Source organism: Tachyglossus aculeatus, chromosome 9 (genome assembly GCF_015852505.1).
Source record: "Tachyglossus aculeatus isolate mTacAcu1 chromosome 9, mTacAcu1.pri, whole genome shotgun sequence".
Taxonomy (NCBI): Eukaryota; Metazoa; Chordata; class Mammalia; order Monotremata; family Tachyglossidae; genus Tachyglossus; species Tachyglossus aculeatus.
The window spans coordinates 46,505,897-46,523,491 of NC_052074.1; the positions used below are offsets into that span (position 1 = coordinate 46,505,897).

At 41.8% G+C, this 17,595-nt stretch overlaps 1 protein-coding gene and 1 non-coding gene across 3 annotated transcripts in view; both read right to left on the bottom strand.

Moving 5' to 3' along the window:
* Window positions 1-204: 204 nt before the first annotated feature.
* The window catches only part of ACVR1C (activin A receptor type 1C), a 32,313-nt gene continuing 14,922 nt past the window's right edge, over window positions 205-17,595 (bottom strand). For both annotated transcript variants that reach the window (XM_038751385.1, XM_038751384.1), the window contains 6 exons: window positions 13,604-13,834; window positions 10,456-10,623; window positions 9,445-9,601; window positions 6,836-6,960; window positions 4,132-4,262; window positions 205-1,887 (listed from right to left, as the gene is read on the bottom strand). In XM_038751385.1, coding sequence (XP_038607313.1) covers window positions 1,762-1,887; window positions 4,132-4,262; window positions 6,836-6,960; window positions 9,445-9,601; window positions 10,456-10,623; window positions 13,604-13,834 — 938 coding nt within the window. In that variant the 3' untranslated portion in view covers window positions 205-1,761. The remainder of the gene's footprint in view (window positions 1,888-4,131; window positions 4,263-6,835; window positions 6,961-9,444; window positions 9,602-10,455; window positions 10,624-13,603; window positions 13,835-17,595) is intronic.
* On the bottom strand, window positions 8,785-8,950 carry LOC119932755. Its single transcript, XR_005452490.1, has one exon. It is a non-coding gene; the product is annotated as a U1 spliceosomal RNA (small nuclear RNA).

Consider the following 17,595-nt stretch of genomic DNA (forward strand, 5'->3'; position numbering starts at 1 on the left):
GGGGATTAAGACTGTGAGCCCCACATGGGACAACTTGATCACCTTGTATCCCCCACCCCCAGTGCTTAGAAGAGTGCTCTGCACATAGTAAGTGCTTAACAAATGACATTATTATTATTATTGTTATTATCATTATGTAGTACTCTCAAGTGCTTAGTACAGTGCTCTGCACACTGTAAGCACTCAATAAATAAGACTGAATGAATGAATGTTTCTGAGATCTCTTATTGGAATCTTTCATCCAATGTATATTTAAATGGCTGAATTACCTCCAAAACTGAGATTTTTGAATGATGAAACCCTAAGACCACATCTACAGCCAAAAAAAAAAAATTAAGAAGGTCTTAACCTGTTCATTCTGTTACTAAGTCTAACATATTCTGTGCCGTGTGCTAGACGATGGAAGTCCGAAAAGAAATGTTTTTTTTTTTCCATCAGATTTTTCAGGGATTACACCAAAGTAGAAGATTAAGACTTTCTTTCTAGAGATATCCCAGGCCTGTACCATGAGACAATGTAGTGATTTTCAAATGTAGTGATTTTCCACACCTCAACAATTTCCTAGTAGATCACATCTAGATCATCAGACAGAGCCACAGGATTTGTGCTGCCCTAGGACACATTTCTTCAAAACACGTTTCAAACTGGTGTGTCCAGCCACCTTGAGAAGTGGTTTTCAGGTTAAAGCTTCCTGACTGAAGGACAACAGGCTTTCTGATGTCAGGTTTCCAGTTCTGCCTTCTTGGAAATGCCCTCTCCAGTTCCAGGTAGAGAAGCAGTAGGAGGATGAAACATACAGGTCAGGCCACATCATCCATTTGCCTCTTGGAGATTGTCCAAGAAGTATTACCACAGTATCACTAATGGAGCAGTTCTGTGACTCAGGGTGATTAGCGGTCCCCACGCACCTATACCACCCAAAGACAGTCCTCAGTCTTCCTGAATTACAGGGACCAAAACATTTCTTCAGAAACATCTCAGTCACTGAGCTGACTCCCATCTTCACAGACAAGATTAAACATTGATTTGTGTTTATAGTCTGTCAAAGGCCATTTCCCACCCCTGTTTTAAAGGAACATTTTCCATTTGCTGGAAGTGTACAGTTTCATAGTGATGGCCCTGCCTAAGTGGAAAATGCCAACTAGAAAACCTCAAAAGGATTTATTGGGGTTCAGTACCTCAGTACCATCTCTGTGAAATATTCTATTCTTGTTGGTGTGGTTACTAGATAGCAGATACAATACATCTAAACAGATTCATTCTGTGTATAAAAACATACTGATTCCCTATTGTACAAAATTTAAGGGAACTTTTCTTATGTGTAATGGATTTGGTCCTTATATTTTGTATGGAGAACAAACATTTCTTTTGAGCATGACAATTCATCAGTGATCTGTTTTGTTTCAAGTAGAATAAAAAGCTTTTAATAAAATATAGCTCGTCTTCTGTTGTATGTTTTCCTGGCTCATTTTTGCTATTTTTCTAACCCTTTTTCTATCTAAATAGATCAAAACCCAGTCAGTGTTGCTTCTCAAAACAAGACAAGAGATATCTTAAAAAAATAGCCCAGAGCTGCCCCCACCAGCGGTCAACTTTAGAGTTACTTTTCAGTGCTGAGTTTTGGGCACTTAAATACTGTATATCTTGAGGTAGAGCAAAGGAAAAACAACAAAGCAAAAACGTCATACAAACACACAAAATCAAATCAAAGACACACAGAGAGAGAAAGAGAGAGAGAGAGAGATTCCTTTTTAACTCCCTTCAGACTTTGGAGTCTTCCTGTACACCAAGCTGAGAAATGGTTTTCTTTATACGCAGGGCTGTCAGGCGAGCTGCTCCATTTGCAAACCAACACTCCCGCATTATCCTGCCCATTACTCGGAGTGCCTTAAAGAGGAAGAGGACGGGGAGAGAAAGAGAGAAAGGGAAAGGGAGGGTGCGGGGAAGGGAGGTGGGGAGGGAGAAAACCAAAAGTAGAAAACCAGTTATCTAAACACTAGGGAGATGAACAACTGGTTACCTGCCTAGCTGGTACCTTTAAGTTTGTATAAAATATTTGAATTGGTGCATACCTTATTTTGGCTACAGGAACCTTCGATTTGTTAGATTCAAACTTCTTTAGGACAGCAACTGTGGTCTTTGCTTCTGGGGTACCTCTTAAGCACCTAGTACAGTGCTCTGCACTCAGCAGGTGCTCAATAAATACTACTATTATATCCTGCCAGCTATCCCAAAGCAACATTTCCTGGATCTACTCATTCCACACCTCTGCCCCTGAACTTCAAGCTACCACCATGGACTAAGGTCTTGTCATATAATAATGATGGTATTTGCTAAGTGCTTACTATGTGTCAAGTGCTATTCTAAGCGCTGGGGTAATTACAATCAAATCAGACTGGACACATCCCCTATCCCACATGGGGCTCACAGTCTCTATCTCCATTTTACAGATGTGATAACTGAGGCAGAGAGACTTTAAGTGACTTACCGGTCACACAGCAGACAAGTGGTGGAGCTGGAATTGGAACCCAGGTCCTTCGGACTCCTGGCCCATGCTCTATCCACTAAGCCTCACTGTTTCTCATATCAGAGCTAGATTATTTATCAACTTCTTCGCTGGTCTCCAGCCTCCAGCCTCTCTTCTCTTCAATCTCCACTACACACTACTGCATAGAATACCTTCACATTGCCTTTCAGAACTCTTCACTAGCTTGCCGTTTCCCTCTGCATCAAGCAAAAACTGCTCTCCCATCATACTTTTTGGTCGCCTTTTCTCACCAACTACTCCCTCACTCTTTATCCCAAGCTAACTCCTAACACTATCTCATTCTCATTTCTTCTTACACCCTCTCTGTGGTCCAAAACCTTCATGAAATCCCCCCTCCTCCCACAAAGCTTCCTTGATAAACTCCTGACAGCCACCTCACGTCCTTCCTCAACCTCATGATATATATGTAAAACCAATTGTACAGTCTCAATCATTTATTCTAATTACTCCATCTGGAAATATTATTTTTCGTCTATCTCCCCTGTTGGCATGTAAGTTCACTGTGGGCAGGGAATGTCTTATCAACTAATCAATCAATCAATCAGTGGCATTTACTGAGCACTTACTGTGTGCAGAGCACTGTATTCAGGGCTTGGGAAATACAGTACAGTACAACAGAGTTGGTAGAAATGAACAATTCCTGCCCACAAGAAGCTTGCAATCTATTCATTCAATTGTGTTTATTGAGCGCTTACTGTCTACAGAGGGAAACGGTATGCTTATGCTTTTGATGGACTTTCTCAAGCACTGAGTACAGTGCTTTACATCCAGCTCAACAAATTCCATTAATCCACCTCTTCCTCCTCCTCAGAGACACTTTACTTTCACTCCCCAGAGGGTAGAAAAGGGAAAGGGAGAGGGGATCAAATGCTAATCAGCCCATTTCAACACTTCTCAATATCTGGTGAAAAACATTTCCAGCCACTGGCTAAAATGAGGTGTTTTAATTAGACTCAGATTTCTATTCTTTGTGCTTACTCACTCCCTCACAACAACATCAAATTAAGGTCTTGAGGGCCACTTGCTACCTTCACTAGATCTCCAGAATAAAATTTGTCTCCTCCTGAAAGCTGAGCAAACTTCTCCACCTCCACTACTGTGGTTTCTTCCCCAAGGCTTTTTTTTTCCACCATGGAACAGTTCCAATGGCAGATTCAGGAGTAGGGATGCGGGGAGGGAAAGTAGGATTGTTGAAGGAGTTGAGCCCGAGTCTGCTGTCCAATAAACCAATGGATAGGTCAAACTTGCCCATGGAAAGTAAGAATTGGCTATAGAGAACTTGAGGGTCTCCAGATGCTATTATTAACTTATCATCACCACCATCAAGAATATTTACTGAGCACCTACTGTGTGCAGAGCCCTTTACTAGGCTCTTTGAGGGGAAGTGGGGCATACAAAAGCATGGATTGCTGGGGGCAATCTCCTTTTGGAGCTTTAGGAAAGACTAACACCTAAGGGTGTGGAAGGATTCTTGTGGAAACTTGCCCAGAGGCCAAGAAATGAACAGAATGAACTCTGGAGTCTTCCTTTGGTTTGGGTATTCGTGAAAAAAAAAAGAAAAAAAAAGCCCACCAAAATCTTACCTCACAGCTTTGCCATTGATTGGGAATGTTTGGTCTAAATTTCTGTTCACAAACAATTTTCCTCATTTCCTCTACTGAGGGGTCTGAAGGCACCATATCGTAAAATGGCAACTGGTACTCCTCAATGTTCCCTATAAGAGATTTACAGGGTAAAATCAGGAATCACGGAAAAATCAATGAATTTGATATACAAGGCACAGTAAATGAGGAATGGTTCTGATTTCTATGAAAAACTATTATGTACTGCAGAAAGTATACCCAATTTCTATCAATTAGGAGATCTGCATTGGACACTGTGGGAGACATATATATTTCACCATAATATATAACCTTTCCTCCGGATGCTAGGGAGAAGTGTTGAACAACCATCCAAACCTATCTTTCTTACCATGGGGAGTAGCATGGCTTAATGGAAAGAGCAGAGGTATGGGCGTCAGAGGAACCTGGGTTCTGATAATAAATAAATAATAAAATAATGATGGCATTTACTAAGCACTTACAATGTGCAAAGCACTGTTCTAAGTGCTGGAGAGGTTACAAGGTGATAAGGTTGTCCCACGGGGGGCTCACAGTCTTAATCCCCATTTTACATATGAGGTAACAGAGGCACAGAGAAGTTAAGTGACCTGTCCAAAGTCACACAGCTGGCAATTGGCAGAGCCAGGATTTGAACCCATGACCTCTGACTCCAAAGCCCGGGCTCTTTCCACTGAGCCATACTGCTTCTGATCCCTGCTCTGTGAACTTAGATAGGTCACTTAACTTCTCTGTGCCTCAGTTTTCTCAACTATAAAATGGGAATTCAATACAATACACAGAGTTGGTAGATGGGATCCCTGTCCTCAAGAAGCTTACAGCCATGTGCTCTGTGGGACAGGTACTGGGTCTGACTTGCCTATCTTGAATCTACCCCAGCACTTAGTACAGTGCTTCACATATAACAAGTACTTAACAAATATCATCATTATCATAACTACTATTGTTATTATTATTCTGACTTCATTACCCAGGGAAAATTCATGGAAAAACTAGGTCCATATTTTGAAGAATTATCTAGCAGATCAGATTTAAAATGGTACCGGGGGTATGGAACTGGAACCCTGATTAGGTAGTTTTCTCCTAAACATGTTTAGTTCTACTTAAGAAATTAGCGATTTTGAATGTCAGCATCCAGGCCAGGGCCGGACCGAGGCCTCATCAGGGAGCCCCAGGAAAGTTCTCGAAGTGCGGAAGGGAGTTTTGAGGAGCAGAAGTTCCTTTACTTCCACCTCACCACTCTCTTACCCGGTTCCAAGCTGTTTCTGGGCTTGGAGCAAAGTGACTGGTGAGGGAAAGAAAGGAATGCTGAGCTGCTGGAAGGCAGCCTCCGCTGTTGCACATCAGCTGCAGGAGAGGAGGTGTCTACTTATGCCTGCCCCCAAGTTCCTTATTACCCCCATGTAGGCATGTAATAATTATGGACCTTGTTAAGCGCTTACTTGATTCCAAGCACTGCTCTAAGTGCTGGGGTGGATACAAGCTAATCAGGCACACAGTCCCTGTTTCACACAGGGCTCACAGTCTTAATCCTCATTTTACAGATGAGGTAACTGTGGCCCAGAGAAATGAAGTGATTTGCTCAAGGTCACACAGCAGACATGTGGCAGAGACGGATTAGAACCCAGGTCCTTATGACTCCGAGAACTGTGTTCAATCTGCTACTTCATGGATCCATTGCAAGCTTCTTTAATGCCATAATGCTGCTTTCTGGAGTATGATATATTAAAGTTCCATAACATACTGTAAATTACAACCACCTGCTAAAACACACACACACACACACACACACACACACACACACACACACACACACACACACACACACACACCGTTTAACTAAGGAGCTCATGTTTCATCCGAATATATTAAGCTGGGCATTCCTAGGCCATAGAGGCAGTTTGGGTCCAACCTAATTGCCTCGCATCTACCCCAGTGCTCAGTACAGTGCTTGGCATGTAGAACGCTCTAACAAACACCACTATTCTAATTCAGAAATCACACATAACAGTCAGTGTGTCAGTGAATGCGGCTGAAGCAAGTAAGTGCACATTCATATTACCACAATTCTTTGCTTTACTTTTTCATCCTTTTAATTCTCTTTTTTCAATGGACAAGCCAGAGCAAATCCTTTTTGGGATTTGGGACTGGGAGCATTAAAAACTAAGTCTGGTAGGTCTGAAACCAGTGATATAGGGAGGGACCAGTCCTGCAGTGATGGTGCTTCAATGCCTGTGCTAAAATCATGTCTCCAAAGTGTTCCCCGAATACTGTAGCCTAGAAAGTAATAAAGGCAAAAATAGAAAAGAACAGACTAAATCACAGCCTGAAATGTTTCTATTACACCAATCCCTAGTTCTCTTCATAACAAAGAAAATTACTTTCCTTTTGAAAAAGTGAGTGCTGAAATCTTATTTTTATGTAATATATCATTTTACAAAGTAATTTAAAAGCATAAATAATTCAACCCTGAGTTGTTGCTCGCTGCAAGGTTTAAGGTAATCAAACAACCAAAGGTAAATCCCCTGGTCAGCAAGTAACACACACTACTGGTTTACGGCGGGCTACCAAAGAGTTCAAAATCTCCAAAGCACCCTTTATTTTCTAGAAGGGGGAAGAGTTCAGGGAAAGAAAAAAAATTAAAATTATAAAATTCTCATAAAATTACCTCCAACTGAACATCGCCGGGCTATCTCCCAGTACACCAGTCCAACAGAATATATGTCTGCACGCTTGAAGGATTCGAAGATGCTAGTGTTCATTGTTTCATCAAGTATTTCCGGAGCCATATACCTTCAAAAGCAAGTGCAGATTTTGAAAATTTCCCCAAGTGGACTTAAGGCTGGCCTCCTGAAATTCATTTGAAACAGTATCTATACAGAATCTATTCAGTCTACATAAAATTGACCTCATCACCATTTAGACTGCTGTTTCCGGTGCTTTGTTTGCCAAGGAGACGGTCCCAGGCAGTGATTAGCTGAGAGGGTTAAGGTATAGGAGGGCTGAAGGGAAGATGACAAGGTATGCTTTCTCCCCTTACCCCAGCATTAACCCTCCTGCCCATAAAAACAGCTCTGTCTTCCAGAGGAGAGGATGAAGTGAAATATCTCTGAAGGGAGATGCATCGCCACCAGCCTTCTGCCTTCTCCTTCCAAGGAGCTGAGTGGAGTGGCAGCAGCAGGGCAAAGAAAGGGTCTTAATTAATCAATCTATCTATAAATGGTATCTATTCAAATCTTACTGTGTGCCAAGCACTGCACTAAACGCTTGGGAGAGTGCAATACAACAGAGTTGGTAGACACAATCTCTGCTCTCCAGGAGTTTATAATCTATTGGGCCCTGTCTCTGAATCTCTAATTTCAATTATAAACTTGAGGGTAGACAGCATGTCTTTGAGTTTTATTGTACTTCCCCAAGCACAGGGACGGTGTGTAATACCCACCTCTGAATATTACCTCAGCGCTTAGTACACTGTGCTGCACCCTATAAGCACTTAATAAATACTGTTACTACTACATGGAATAGTGCTCTGCACTCAATAGGATTGATTGATCTCTGTCTTCCGCTAATGCTCACGTCTTTTGTCTCACCTGTACAAAAGCACAGGCTTTCTGCTAGACACATCAGACTACCTTGCATCAGTTTCTATCAAAACTGTCATCGGAAAGACTGACATAGAGCACGGTCCTAAACATACAGCAGTTCCTGGCAGACTGACTGCCTTTAGGATTTTCCACGTAGCTCGTATCTATTGGGTTTCCTGATGGATCAGAAGAGTTCTCTGCTTCCAGTTTCCATGCATGCCCATGTCCCATTCGCAAGCATGGCAACAGAGGATCAATTTTACCCCCAGCCCTGCCTGACTTTGATGGCATTAGGGACAGACTCAGATCTAGTATTAATAACTATAACAATAATAATAATTGTTAAGTGCTTACTATGTGTCCAGCACTGATCTAAGTGCTGGGGAAGATACAAGATAATCAGGTCAGACACAGTCCCTGTGCCACACAGTGCTCACAATCTAAGTAGGGAGAACAGGTTTGGAATCCCCATTTTACAGATGAGGTAACTGAAGCGCAGAGAAGTTAAGTGACGCTTTTCAAGGTCACACAGCAAGCACATACTAATAATAATGATGGTCTCTGTTAAGCGCTTACTATGTGCCAAGTACTGTTCTAAGAGCTGGGGGAGAAACAAGGTAATCAGCTTGTCCAACATGGGGCTCACAGTCTTATTACTCTATTTATTTAACTTGTACATATCTATTCTATTTATTTTACTTTGTTAGTATGTTTGGTTTTGTTCTCTGTCTCCCCCTTCTAGACTGTGAGCCCACTGTTGGATAGGGACTGTCTCTATATGTGGCCAACTTGTACTTCCCAAGCGCTTAGTACAGTGCTCTGCACAAAGTAAGCGCTCAATAAATATGATGATTGATTGATTGATTAATCTCCATTTTACAGATGGAGTAACTGAAGCACAGAGAAGTGAAGTGACTGGCCCAAAGTCACACAGCTGCCAAGTGGTGGAGCCGGGTTTAGAACCCACGCCTTCTGACACCCAAGCCCATGCTATTTCCACTAAGCCATGCAACTTCTCATAAAAAAAAGACACAGGGGGAGAGCACAAACGCAGTCCTCCACTACCATAAATTAGGCAGTTAAGTTTCCCGCATTTGGGGAAATCGCATACGTCAACACATCCCAAGTGCAATGGTTGAGTCTCACCTCAGGTATACCACCTATAAGTGACTATGGTATATCCCCTGCCAGATAAGCAGAGCCAGAATTAGAACAAGATCCTCCAACTTTCAGGCCTGTGCTCTTTCCACTGGACACACTGCTCCTCCTTCTGACTCAAACAAGCGTACCATGATGGAGTAGCTAGGGGATCTTGTTGAATGTCTCAGGCAGCATATTTGCTTGACAACTGCCAGAACCCAAGTGAGCTGGTGATGCCAACTGCTTTTGGAAAATCTATCAGCAGTCTACAACAGTTTTGGTATTGCTTCCTACACTTCTCCTATACCAGTGATGCTATAAAGACTATGTCTGCCGGGCTGTGGTGTTTTCTGGTTGAGATGCAGAACAAAGGGGTTGATTTGGGTTTCACCCATGCCCACTCTAACCTCACGCCCTCTGCTTATCTCACCGTGGCTCAGTCCAAAGGTGGGCTTCCCAGAATTGTGGGAAATGGAGAATTGGAAACCACAAAGGTATATTTGTGGAAATTGCGTTCTTGGTTCCCTCCCTAAAGAACATTTGGCTTACTGACCTTTTCGTCCCTACTCTTGGGTTCTGAGGGATATCGATACTGTTCAGTATTGAATCGTGCTTCACAGCCAAGCCCAAGTCTGCTATGGCACAGGTTTCACATTTCTTCACAAGTATATTTTTTGATTTTAGATCACGGTGTGCAATTGCCGGTTTACCTAGGAAACAAAAAAGAAGACACATTAATGCTTTTCTCATTGGAAAACATTTCCTCTGTCTCTAGAGTGAGCAATTAAAAAAGAATTCCAGAATAGACACTGGGAAGAGAACTCACTATCCCAACTTCCTCAAAAGAACATTTTATTTTGACAGACACATATCTCTATTTAGCACCAATGGGAATATCTATGGAAACTCAACCTTAAAGAACAAATAAGGTTTCTTTGGAGAAGACATCCTTTGGCAGGCTCCAATTTAGTCTCCAAGTTGTACACTATTTTTAACTTTGTCATTCCTAAATGGGCTGCTGTGATCCTGTATCCTCCAGCTCCAGTACACTCAAATTCTGCCTTTTAGTATTTTTTCAACCCATATTTTATCGAGGACCACTCTAAAGGAATAAGGGAATTTTCTTTCAGCAACACAAGCCTGTTGGATACAGCATGACCCGGCATCAGAAGAAATGGCTTGTCGCAGGCCTGTGGAGTCAGACAACCCACTGCAACACAAGTTTCTTAAACAAAGGTACTGGCAAAGATGTAACCTCTAGATTGTAGGAGAATTGGGTCACTTTGCAAAAAAACCCAACTTTCCTCTCTCTGGGCTATTACTGGTCTTTGTATCTTTAAATTACAGAACAGAAATCTGAAAGGAAGATCCTATTTTTTCCTTCTCTTTCTTCCATGCTCCTCTTCCCCTTCTCCCCATTTCTTTCCATGCATGATGGGTATACCTGTGACAACTTAAAAACACTAAGCTTAAATTTGATTTTTTGATCAATTTGATCCGGAAGGGTATCAATAACATGTCAACTTATGTTTTCAGTCAAACATGTGCAAAGAGAAATAAATACCTTGTGTACCAACTATTTCCATATGTAGGTGGGCGAGGCCACTGGCTACAGAGAGCGCCAATTTAATCATCCCATCTACGGTCACGGTGTTTCTGCTTAAGTAGTCAAATAGTGAGCCCTGTTCATGATATTCAGATACGAGCCACAGTTGAGTCCAAGTTCCATTATCTGTCAAGAAAATAAAATCTCATTAGTATAGTGTAGTGGAGAGACCATGGGCTTGGGAGTCAGAGGTCATGGGTTCTAATCTTGGCTCCACCACTTATCAACGATGTCACTTTGGGCAAGACACTTAATTTCTCCATGTCTTAGTAACATCATCTGTAAAATGGGGATTAATAACAATAAGAATAATAATAATAATTAAAACTGAGCATCACGTGGGACAACCTGATTACCTTGCATCTACCCCAGTGCTTAGAACAGTGCTTTGCACATTCATTCATTCAATCATATTAATTGAGTGCTTACTGTGTGCAGAGCACTGTACTAAGCGCTTGGGAAGTACAAGTTGGCAACATATAGAGATGGTCCCTACCCAACAGTGGGTTCACAGTCTAGAAGGGGGAGACAGAGAACAAAACAAAACGTATTAACAAAATAAAATAAATAGAATAAATATGTACAAATAAAATAAATAAATAAATAGAGTAATAAATACGTACAAACATACCATCATCATTTATTATTAACACTTGGGAAGATAATTATCAATCAATCAATATGCGTTATATATTGAGTGTTTACTGTGTGAATCAATCAATCAATCAATCGTATTTATTGAGCACTTACTATGTGCAGAGCACTGTACTAAGCGCTTGGGAAGTACAAATTGGCATCACATAGAGACAGTCCCTACCCAACAGTGGGCTCACAGTCTAAAAGGGGGAGACAGAGAACAGAACCAAACATACCAACAAAATAAAATAAGTAGGATAGAAATGTACAAGTAAAATAAATAAATAAATAAATAAATAGAGTAATAAATATGTACAACCATATATACATATATACAGGTGCTGTGGGGAAGGGAAGGAGGTAAGACGGGGGGATGGAGAGGGGGAAGAGGGGGAGAGGAAAGAAGGGGCTCAGTCTGGGAAGGCCTCCTGGAGGAGGTGAGCTCTCAGCAGGGCCTTGAAGGGAGGAAGAGAGCTAGCTTGGCGGATGGGCAGAGGGAGGGCATTCCAGGCCCGGGGGATGACGTGGGCCGGGGGTCGATGGCGGGACAGGCGAGAGCGAGGTACAGTGAGGAGATTAGTGGTGGAGGAGCGGAGGGTGCGGGCTGGGCAGTAAAAGGAGAGAAGGGAGGTGAGGTAGGAGGGGGCGAGGTGATGGACAGCCTTGAAGCCCAGGGTGAGGAGTTTCTGCCTGATGCGGAGATTGATCGGTAGCCATTGGAGGTTTTTGAAAGACCATTGTACTAAGTACTGGGGAGAGTACAGTGCAACAGAATTTGTAGACATACTCCCTGCCCACAAGGAGCTTAAGTTCTAGAGGAATAATAATAATAAGAATACCACTGCTGGGTCAGAACAATAGTGAATCCAGTCCAGTGGTCTCTCTCCCTACAGTAGCAGCAGGATGCTTGGAGGAATCATGGAATAATTGTTATTCATTCATTCATTCAATTGTATTTATTGAGTGCTTACTGTGTGCAGAGCACTGTACTAAGCACTTGGGAAGTACAAGTTGGCAACATATAGAGATGGTCCCTACCCAACAGTGGGCTCACAGTCTACCATTATATCAAAGACGGCATCGAATCCAACTTGCAGGAGAAACTCAGCTACTATTTCAGCCTTTAATGAATGAAATATAGTTTACCTTTGTAAATTCTCCTGCAAAGTATTTTGAGCTGAAGGGAAGAAAAGTGCAACCAATGTTACATAGAAATAATAATAATAATGGTATTTGTTAAGCACTTACTATGTGCCACACACTGTTCTAAGTGCTGGGATAGACACAAGGTAATCAGGTTGTCCCACGTGGGGCTCAGAGTATTAATCCCATTTTACAGGTGAGGGAACTGAGGCACAGAGAAGTGAATTGCCCAGAGTCACACAGCAGACAAGTGGCTGAGCCGGAATCAGAACCCACTCCCTCTAACTCCCAAGACTGTGCTTTTGCCTCTAAGACACACTGCTCCTCTACATCATCATCCCACACATAGAGATCATGGCTGTGACTAAAACACCACTACTATTCCAAAAACGGTCCGATCATTTTCCTTTTTCCAAATGAGGTTTCCCAGTGACCCAATTTTGGATTGTGGAATTAGCTGCAGAGGCCAGATAAGACGCATCATCTCCCCAGGCTCATATCTATGGGTTACCATCTTAATAGTGTTTTTAACAAGGTGGCTACATTGATACAGTCAAGAGATGGAAGTCTAATTTAGATCCCATAGATGCATGCTTGTGGGCTTTCAGAATTTCAACCAAAATAGGAAATTGTCGTACAGAATTTTTTCAACTTCTGTGAGACATCACTGCCCACTTTTCGAGGGCTGAAGCCAGATCTCAAAGTGTGAACTACTATCACCATGGCCACTTGATTTGAATATTTATTTCTTTCCTTATGTTATTCCTTTTGTTTTGCTTTTTGTTTTTATTTTACTATATAATTTGTCAATGTATTTTCTCTGACTCCTCAAGCACTAAATTGCATGAGTTCAGTGGGTAGAGGCAATGACATACTTTCACTGTAATTTCCAGCACCTAGGGAAATTGGTTGGTTATAGTGTTTCCTAGATACATACTATGTGCTGGGCATCAAGCCAAATGCTAGGGTGGATACAGGGTAATTAGATCAGACAGAGCTCTGTCCCACATGGAGTTCCCAATGCAAGCGGAGGACTGATACAAAGAACCAGACAAGCAATAAGAAACCATGTCAACAAACAGAAATAACAATGTTAGAAGAGTAATTGAGGACTGACCGTAATGATGGTTATGATGATGATGACCATTTGACATCATAGATGTCTGTGCTCAGGAGGTTTTTTTAAAAAAGATCCACTGACATGCATAGACATAAATCAAGCATATTTTCTCTGCATGAAAATCCAGAGATTTCTTTTTTTATTTTCTCCTGAAAATGCACTGGACATTTTTATCCATAAGACTAAAAGTTGCTTGAAATTAAATACCTTTGTTATCAGCAGCAATAAAGCCAAGGATGTTTTCATGTCGCAGCATAACCGTCTGATAGATTTCTGCCTCCCGAAACCAAGATCTTTCATCTCTTGAAGAAAAGATTTTCACAGCCACATCTTCCCCACACCACCTCCCATGCCACACTTCGCCAAACCGGCCTTTTCCCACTATCTCTTGAAGGACGATTGTACGTGCAATTGTTCTCTGGACCAAGAGAGGTAAACCTAACAAAAAGAAACCCCACACACTATCATTGAGGATAGCAATAAATGAACATGGGTAATCTTTAAAGGCATTGAGATGGCCATAATTCTAGGATAAGAAAATGTCCTTACATGATCCATTTTCTAGAATGTTGTTTACTAGAATTCATTCATTCACTCAATTGTATTTATTGAGCACTTACTGTGTGCAAAGCACTGTATTAAGCTTTTGAGAGAGTACAATATAGCAATATAACAGACACATTCCTTAACCACAACAAGCTTACAGTCTAGAGGATGAACTTACAGTCTAGAAAATGGACACTCAAGACACAGTCCATTCTCATAATGTCCCTTCTGAAATCCAAAGAGAAGACAGTTTTACAAACTGGAAATATCCAGAAAACCCTTCGCCTGTCATTTTGTCTCTCGGAAGCCTGCTCCAACCATACCGATGCTGTAACACAAATTCCCCCATTGCTCATTTCATTTCTTAAAATCCTCTGTTCGATAATCAGAAGAGCAACAGCTTTCTTCAAAATGTCACCATCATTCCTCCTAATTTAAGAACAACCCTTCAGGTACTAACAAAAATGATCTTGCTGTTGTCCTGGATATTAGAAAAGGGAGGCTCCTAATTCTAGAAAATGAGCTAAACTCAAAGAATGAACTGCAAAGAACAAGTTCAGTGCGACATTAAAAATGTGAACAGCTCAATGCAAATACTACATAAGATTCTGCAGAATCTTTAAGCCCCCACTCCCATCTCCCCACCCAGCCCCTGCCAAGAGGGCATCAATGGGCAGGTGTGGGAAGATGAGCAGGAGGGGCAGTTCCCTTTTATTCTCTTCTTAGCCTCAAAGATCCAGATTTAAATACTAAAAAGGTGAACAATTAAGCTAAGCCTAAAGAGAATTAAACTTTGAGCCCACTGTTGGGTAGGTCCCGTCTATATGTTGCCAACTTGTACTTCCCAAGCGCTTAGTACAGTGCTCTGCACACAGTAAGCGCTCAATAAATACGATTGAATGAATGAATGAATGAACTTCCATGACTTGGAAGGAGCCATCAGTGAATTGAGACACTTCACATGGCTCTAAAGTTGCGACTTCAGCGGATCTGCTTATCATTATCAGAGAGTTTATTCTATACTCAATCAGGCCTTCCCAGACTAGGCCCTCATTTCCTCTTTTCCTACTCCCTTCTGCATTGTCCTTGCACTTGGATTTGTACCCTTTATTTATCTCTCCCTGAATCCCACAGCGCTTATGTACCTACCTGTACTTTAATTTATTTATTTATGTTAATGTTTGTTTCCCCCTCTACACTGTAAGCTTGTTGTGGGCAGGGAACATGTCTCCCAACTCTGCTATACTGTGTTTTCCCAAGTGCTTAGTACAGTTTTTGTCACACAGAATGTCCTCAGTAGATATGACTGACTGATTATTGGGTATCTACTGAGGTCAAAGAGCTGTGCCAAGTGTTTGGGAATTCATAACTGAAACAAAACTCAGGCTCCCTGCCCACAAGGAGCTCACTGTCAAAGGGGAGTTAATGGTAACTTTACCATTTAGGGATTCTGGAACCTTGCTGAAATTAAAAATGAATTGCAGGTTACAAAACATCAATTGCCCTTTACAAATGCAGTAAGGACTCCTCCCTGACAGTCCTCAGTTCCAGATTTCATCACTTCACCTGCTCTGACAGAGTGCTTCCTATAGGCCTTTCAGTTCTGGTCCCAACCCCACAACTTTAACATTCTCAGACCAAAAAGGTAAAACGAGCAAACTACGGAAGCAACATTTGTGTAATTTAGCCTGTTTATAGACTTCATGCCTGAAAGCATTACAGAGTTTAAATGATGATGGGACAGAGCTTCCATGGAAGACTTTGAGAAATGAAAAGAGCTCTGTAAGTGCAAGAGAGCATCATTAGAAGCACCAGAACATGAAGGTCAAGAAAGGCCTCAATTTCCAACTCACAGCAGGATCCAGCTATGAAATGGCCATTTGCCCTGGAAGAAAGAATCCCAAAGCCCATTTGCTTTCGGACACAGCCCTGTTAATAATGCCCCAATTTGTTAAGAGAAGGGGGGTTCATTCCAGAATGGCTGCTATGGTGTCCTGAACATGACCACTCTGCTCCTGATGGGACCCCAGAACTCATGGATTTAGGATCCTGAATTCTCACTCAGGAGAAAGAGAAGCCACTGACTTATTAATTCTTGGTACAGCCACCAATCTACTTCCTTTTCCTGGGCTTGGCTGTTCTGTATGAGTTCATCCTCCTTAGAAACAGTGACTGTTCAGTAGCGTGGTTCAGTGGAAAGAGCCCGGGTTTTGGAGTCAGAGGTCACGGGTTCAAATCCCGGCTCCGCCAATTGTCAGCTGTGTGACTTTGGGCAAGTCACTTCACGTTTCTTGCCTCAGTTCCATCATCTGGAAAATGGGGATTAAGACTGTGAGCCCCACGTGGGACAACCTGATCACCTTGTAACCTCCCCAGTGCTTAGAACAGTGCTTTGCACATAGTAAGCACTTAATAAATGCCATTATTATTATTATTATTATTATTATTAAATAATCGGGTTCTAAAATTAGTCACAAACTCCAGCAGCAGAATCACACTGGGTGCCTTTAAGCAAAATCTGAAGCCACACCATCATTACCATCCACCAAGTATTGGAAAGTCAGATATGTAAGATGATGAAAAAATGCTAAAAAGAAAGGCTCTTTTTTTCCTCCTCTGGGTTTGTTTCTAATAACATGCTGTAGCTTCTATCAATCAATCAATGGTGTTTGTTGAGCAATCATTACCTAGGACCACAACCAACTGAAGGCAAAGCTGCAGTGGATCCTTTGGGAACAGAAGCTTTGAAAAGGAATTTTTTTAAAGTAACTACTTTTGGCAATAGGCACAAAAAAATTTTAGTGGTTAAAACTAAAGGGACTTCACTCCCACTTCCTTTCTTCTAGCAAATGTGTTTCAAGCCACACCCTTGCCAAACTGAACCGTTGATTCAAATTAGCAGACTTCTAGCTTCAGAATGAATCCTCCCCTAGGTGACTGTGGTTTGAACGGTGCAAAGAACAGACCTGACATCCAATGACAGCCTCTGCTTGGGGGATTTCTAAGAATGACGAACAATAAGCAGAAAGCCGAGAATATAGATTCAAGGAGAATAAATAGTCCCCATTAAACTTAAATTTCTGTTTCCTGGAGAGCCAACCTTGTGGTCTTGACCTATAAAGCCAACTCTCTTCTCGCCTTAAAAAAAAACCCATAGCAGATTATTTTATAAAGTAAAGAGAGCAGAATCCCTGTGGGGTTAAAACAAACCTGTCCTATTTAGGAAAAGGAAATCCCTGCCAGACCTCTGTATTTGCCCCAGTTTTATTTATGGGAACAAATTATTAACAACTTTTCTGGTCCAAAATGGGCTCCAGTCAGTCCCAGCATCCCCAGACCTCAAGCCGTAAACCCCAACTGGGCCGACACCAAACCAAATCCAATCAATTGAATGGAAACGGCATGGGCCTGGGAGCCAAAGAACCTGGGTTCTAATTCCTGCTCCACCAATCGCTTGTTGCATGACCTTGGACAAGTCACTTAACTTCACTGTGCTTGAGTTACCTCATCTGTAAAATGGGAATTAAATCCTCCCTCCCTCTAATTTAGACTGTGAGCCCAGTGTGGAACGGGGACTGTGTACAACTTGATAAATTCGTATTTACCTCAGTGCTTAGAACAGTGCTTGATACATAGCAAGCCCTTCACAAGTA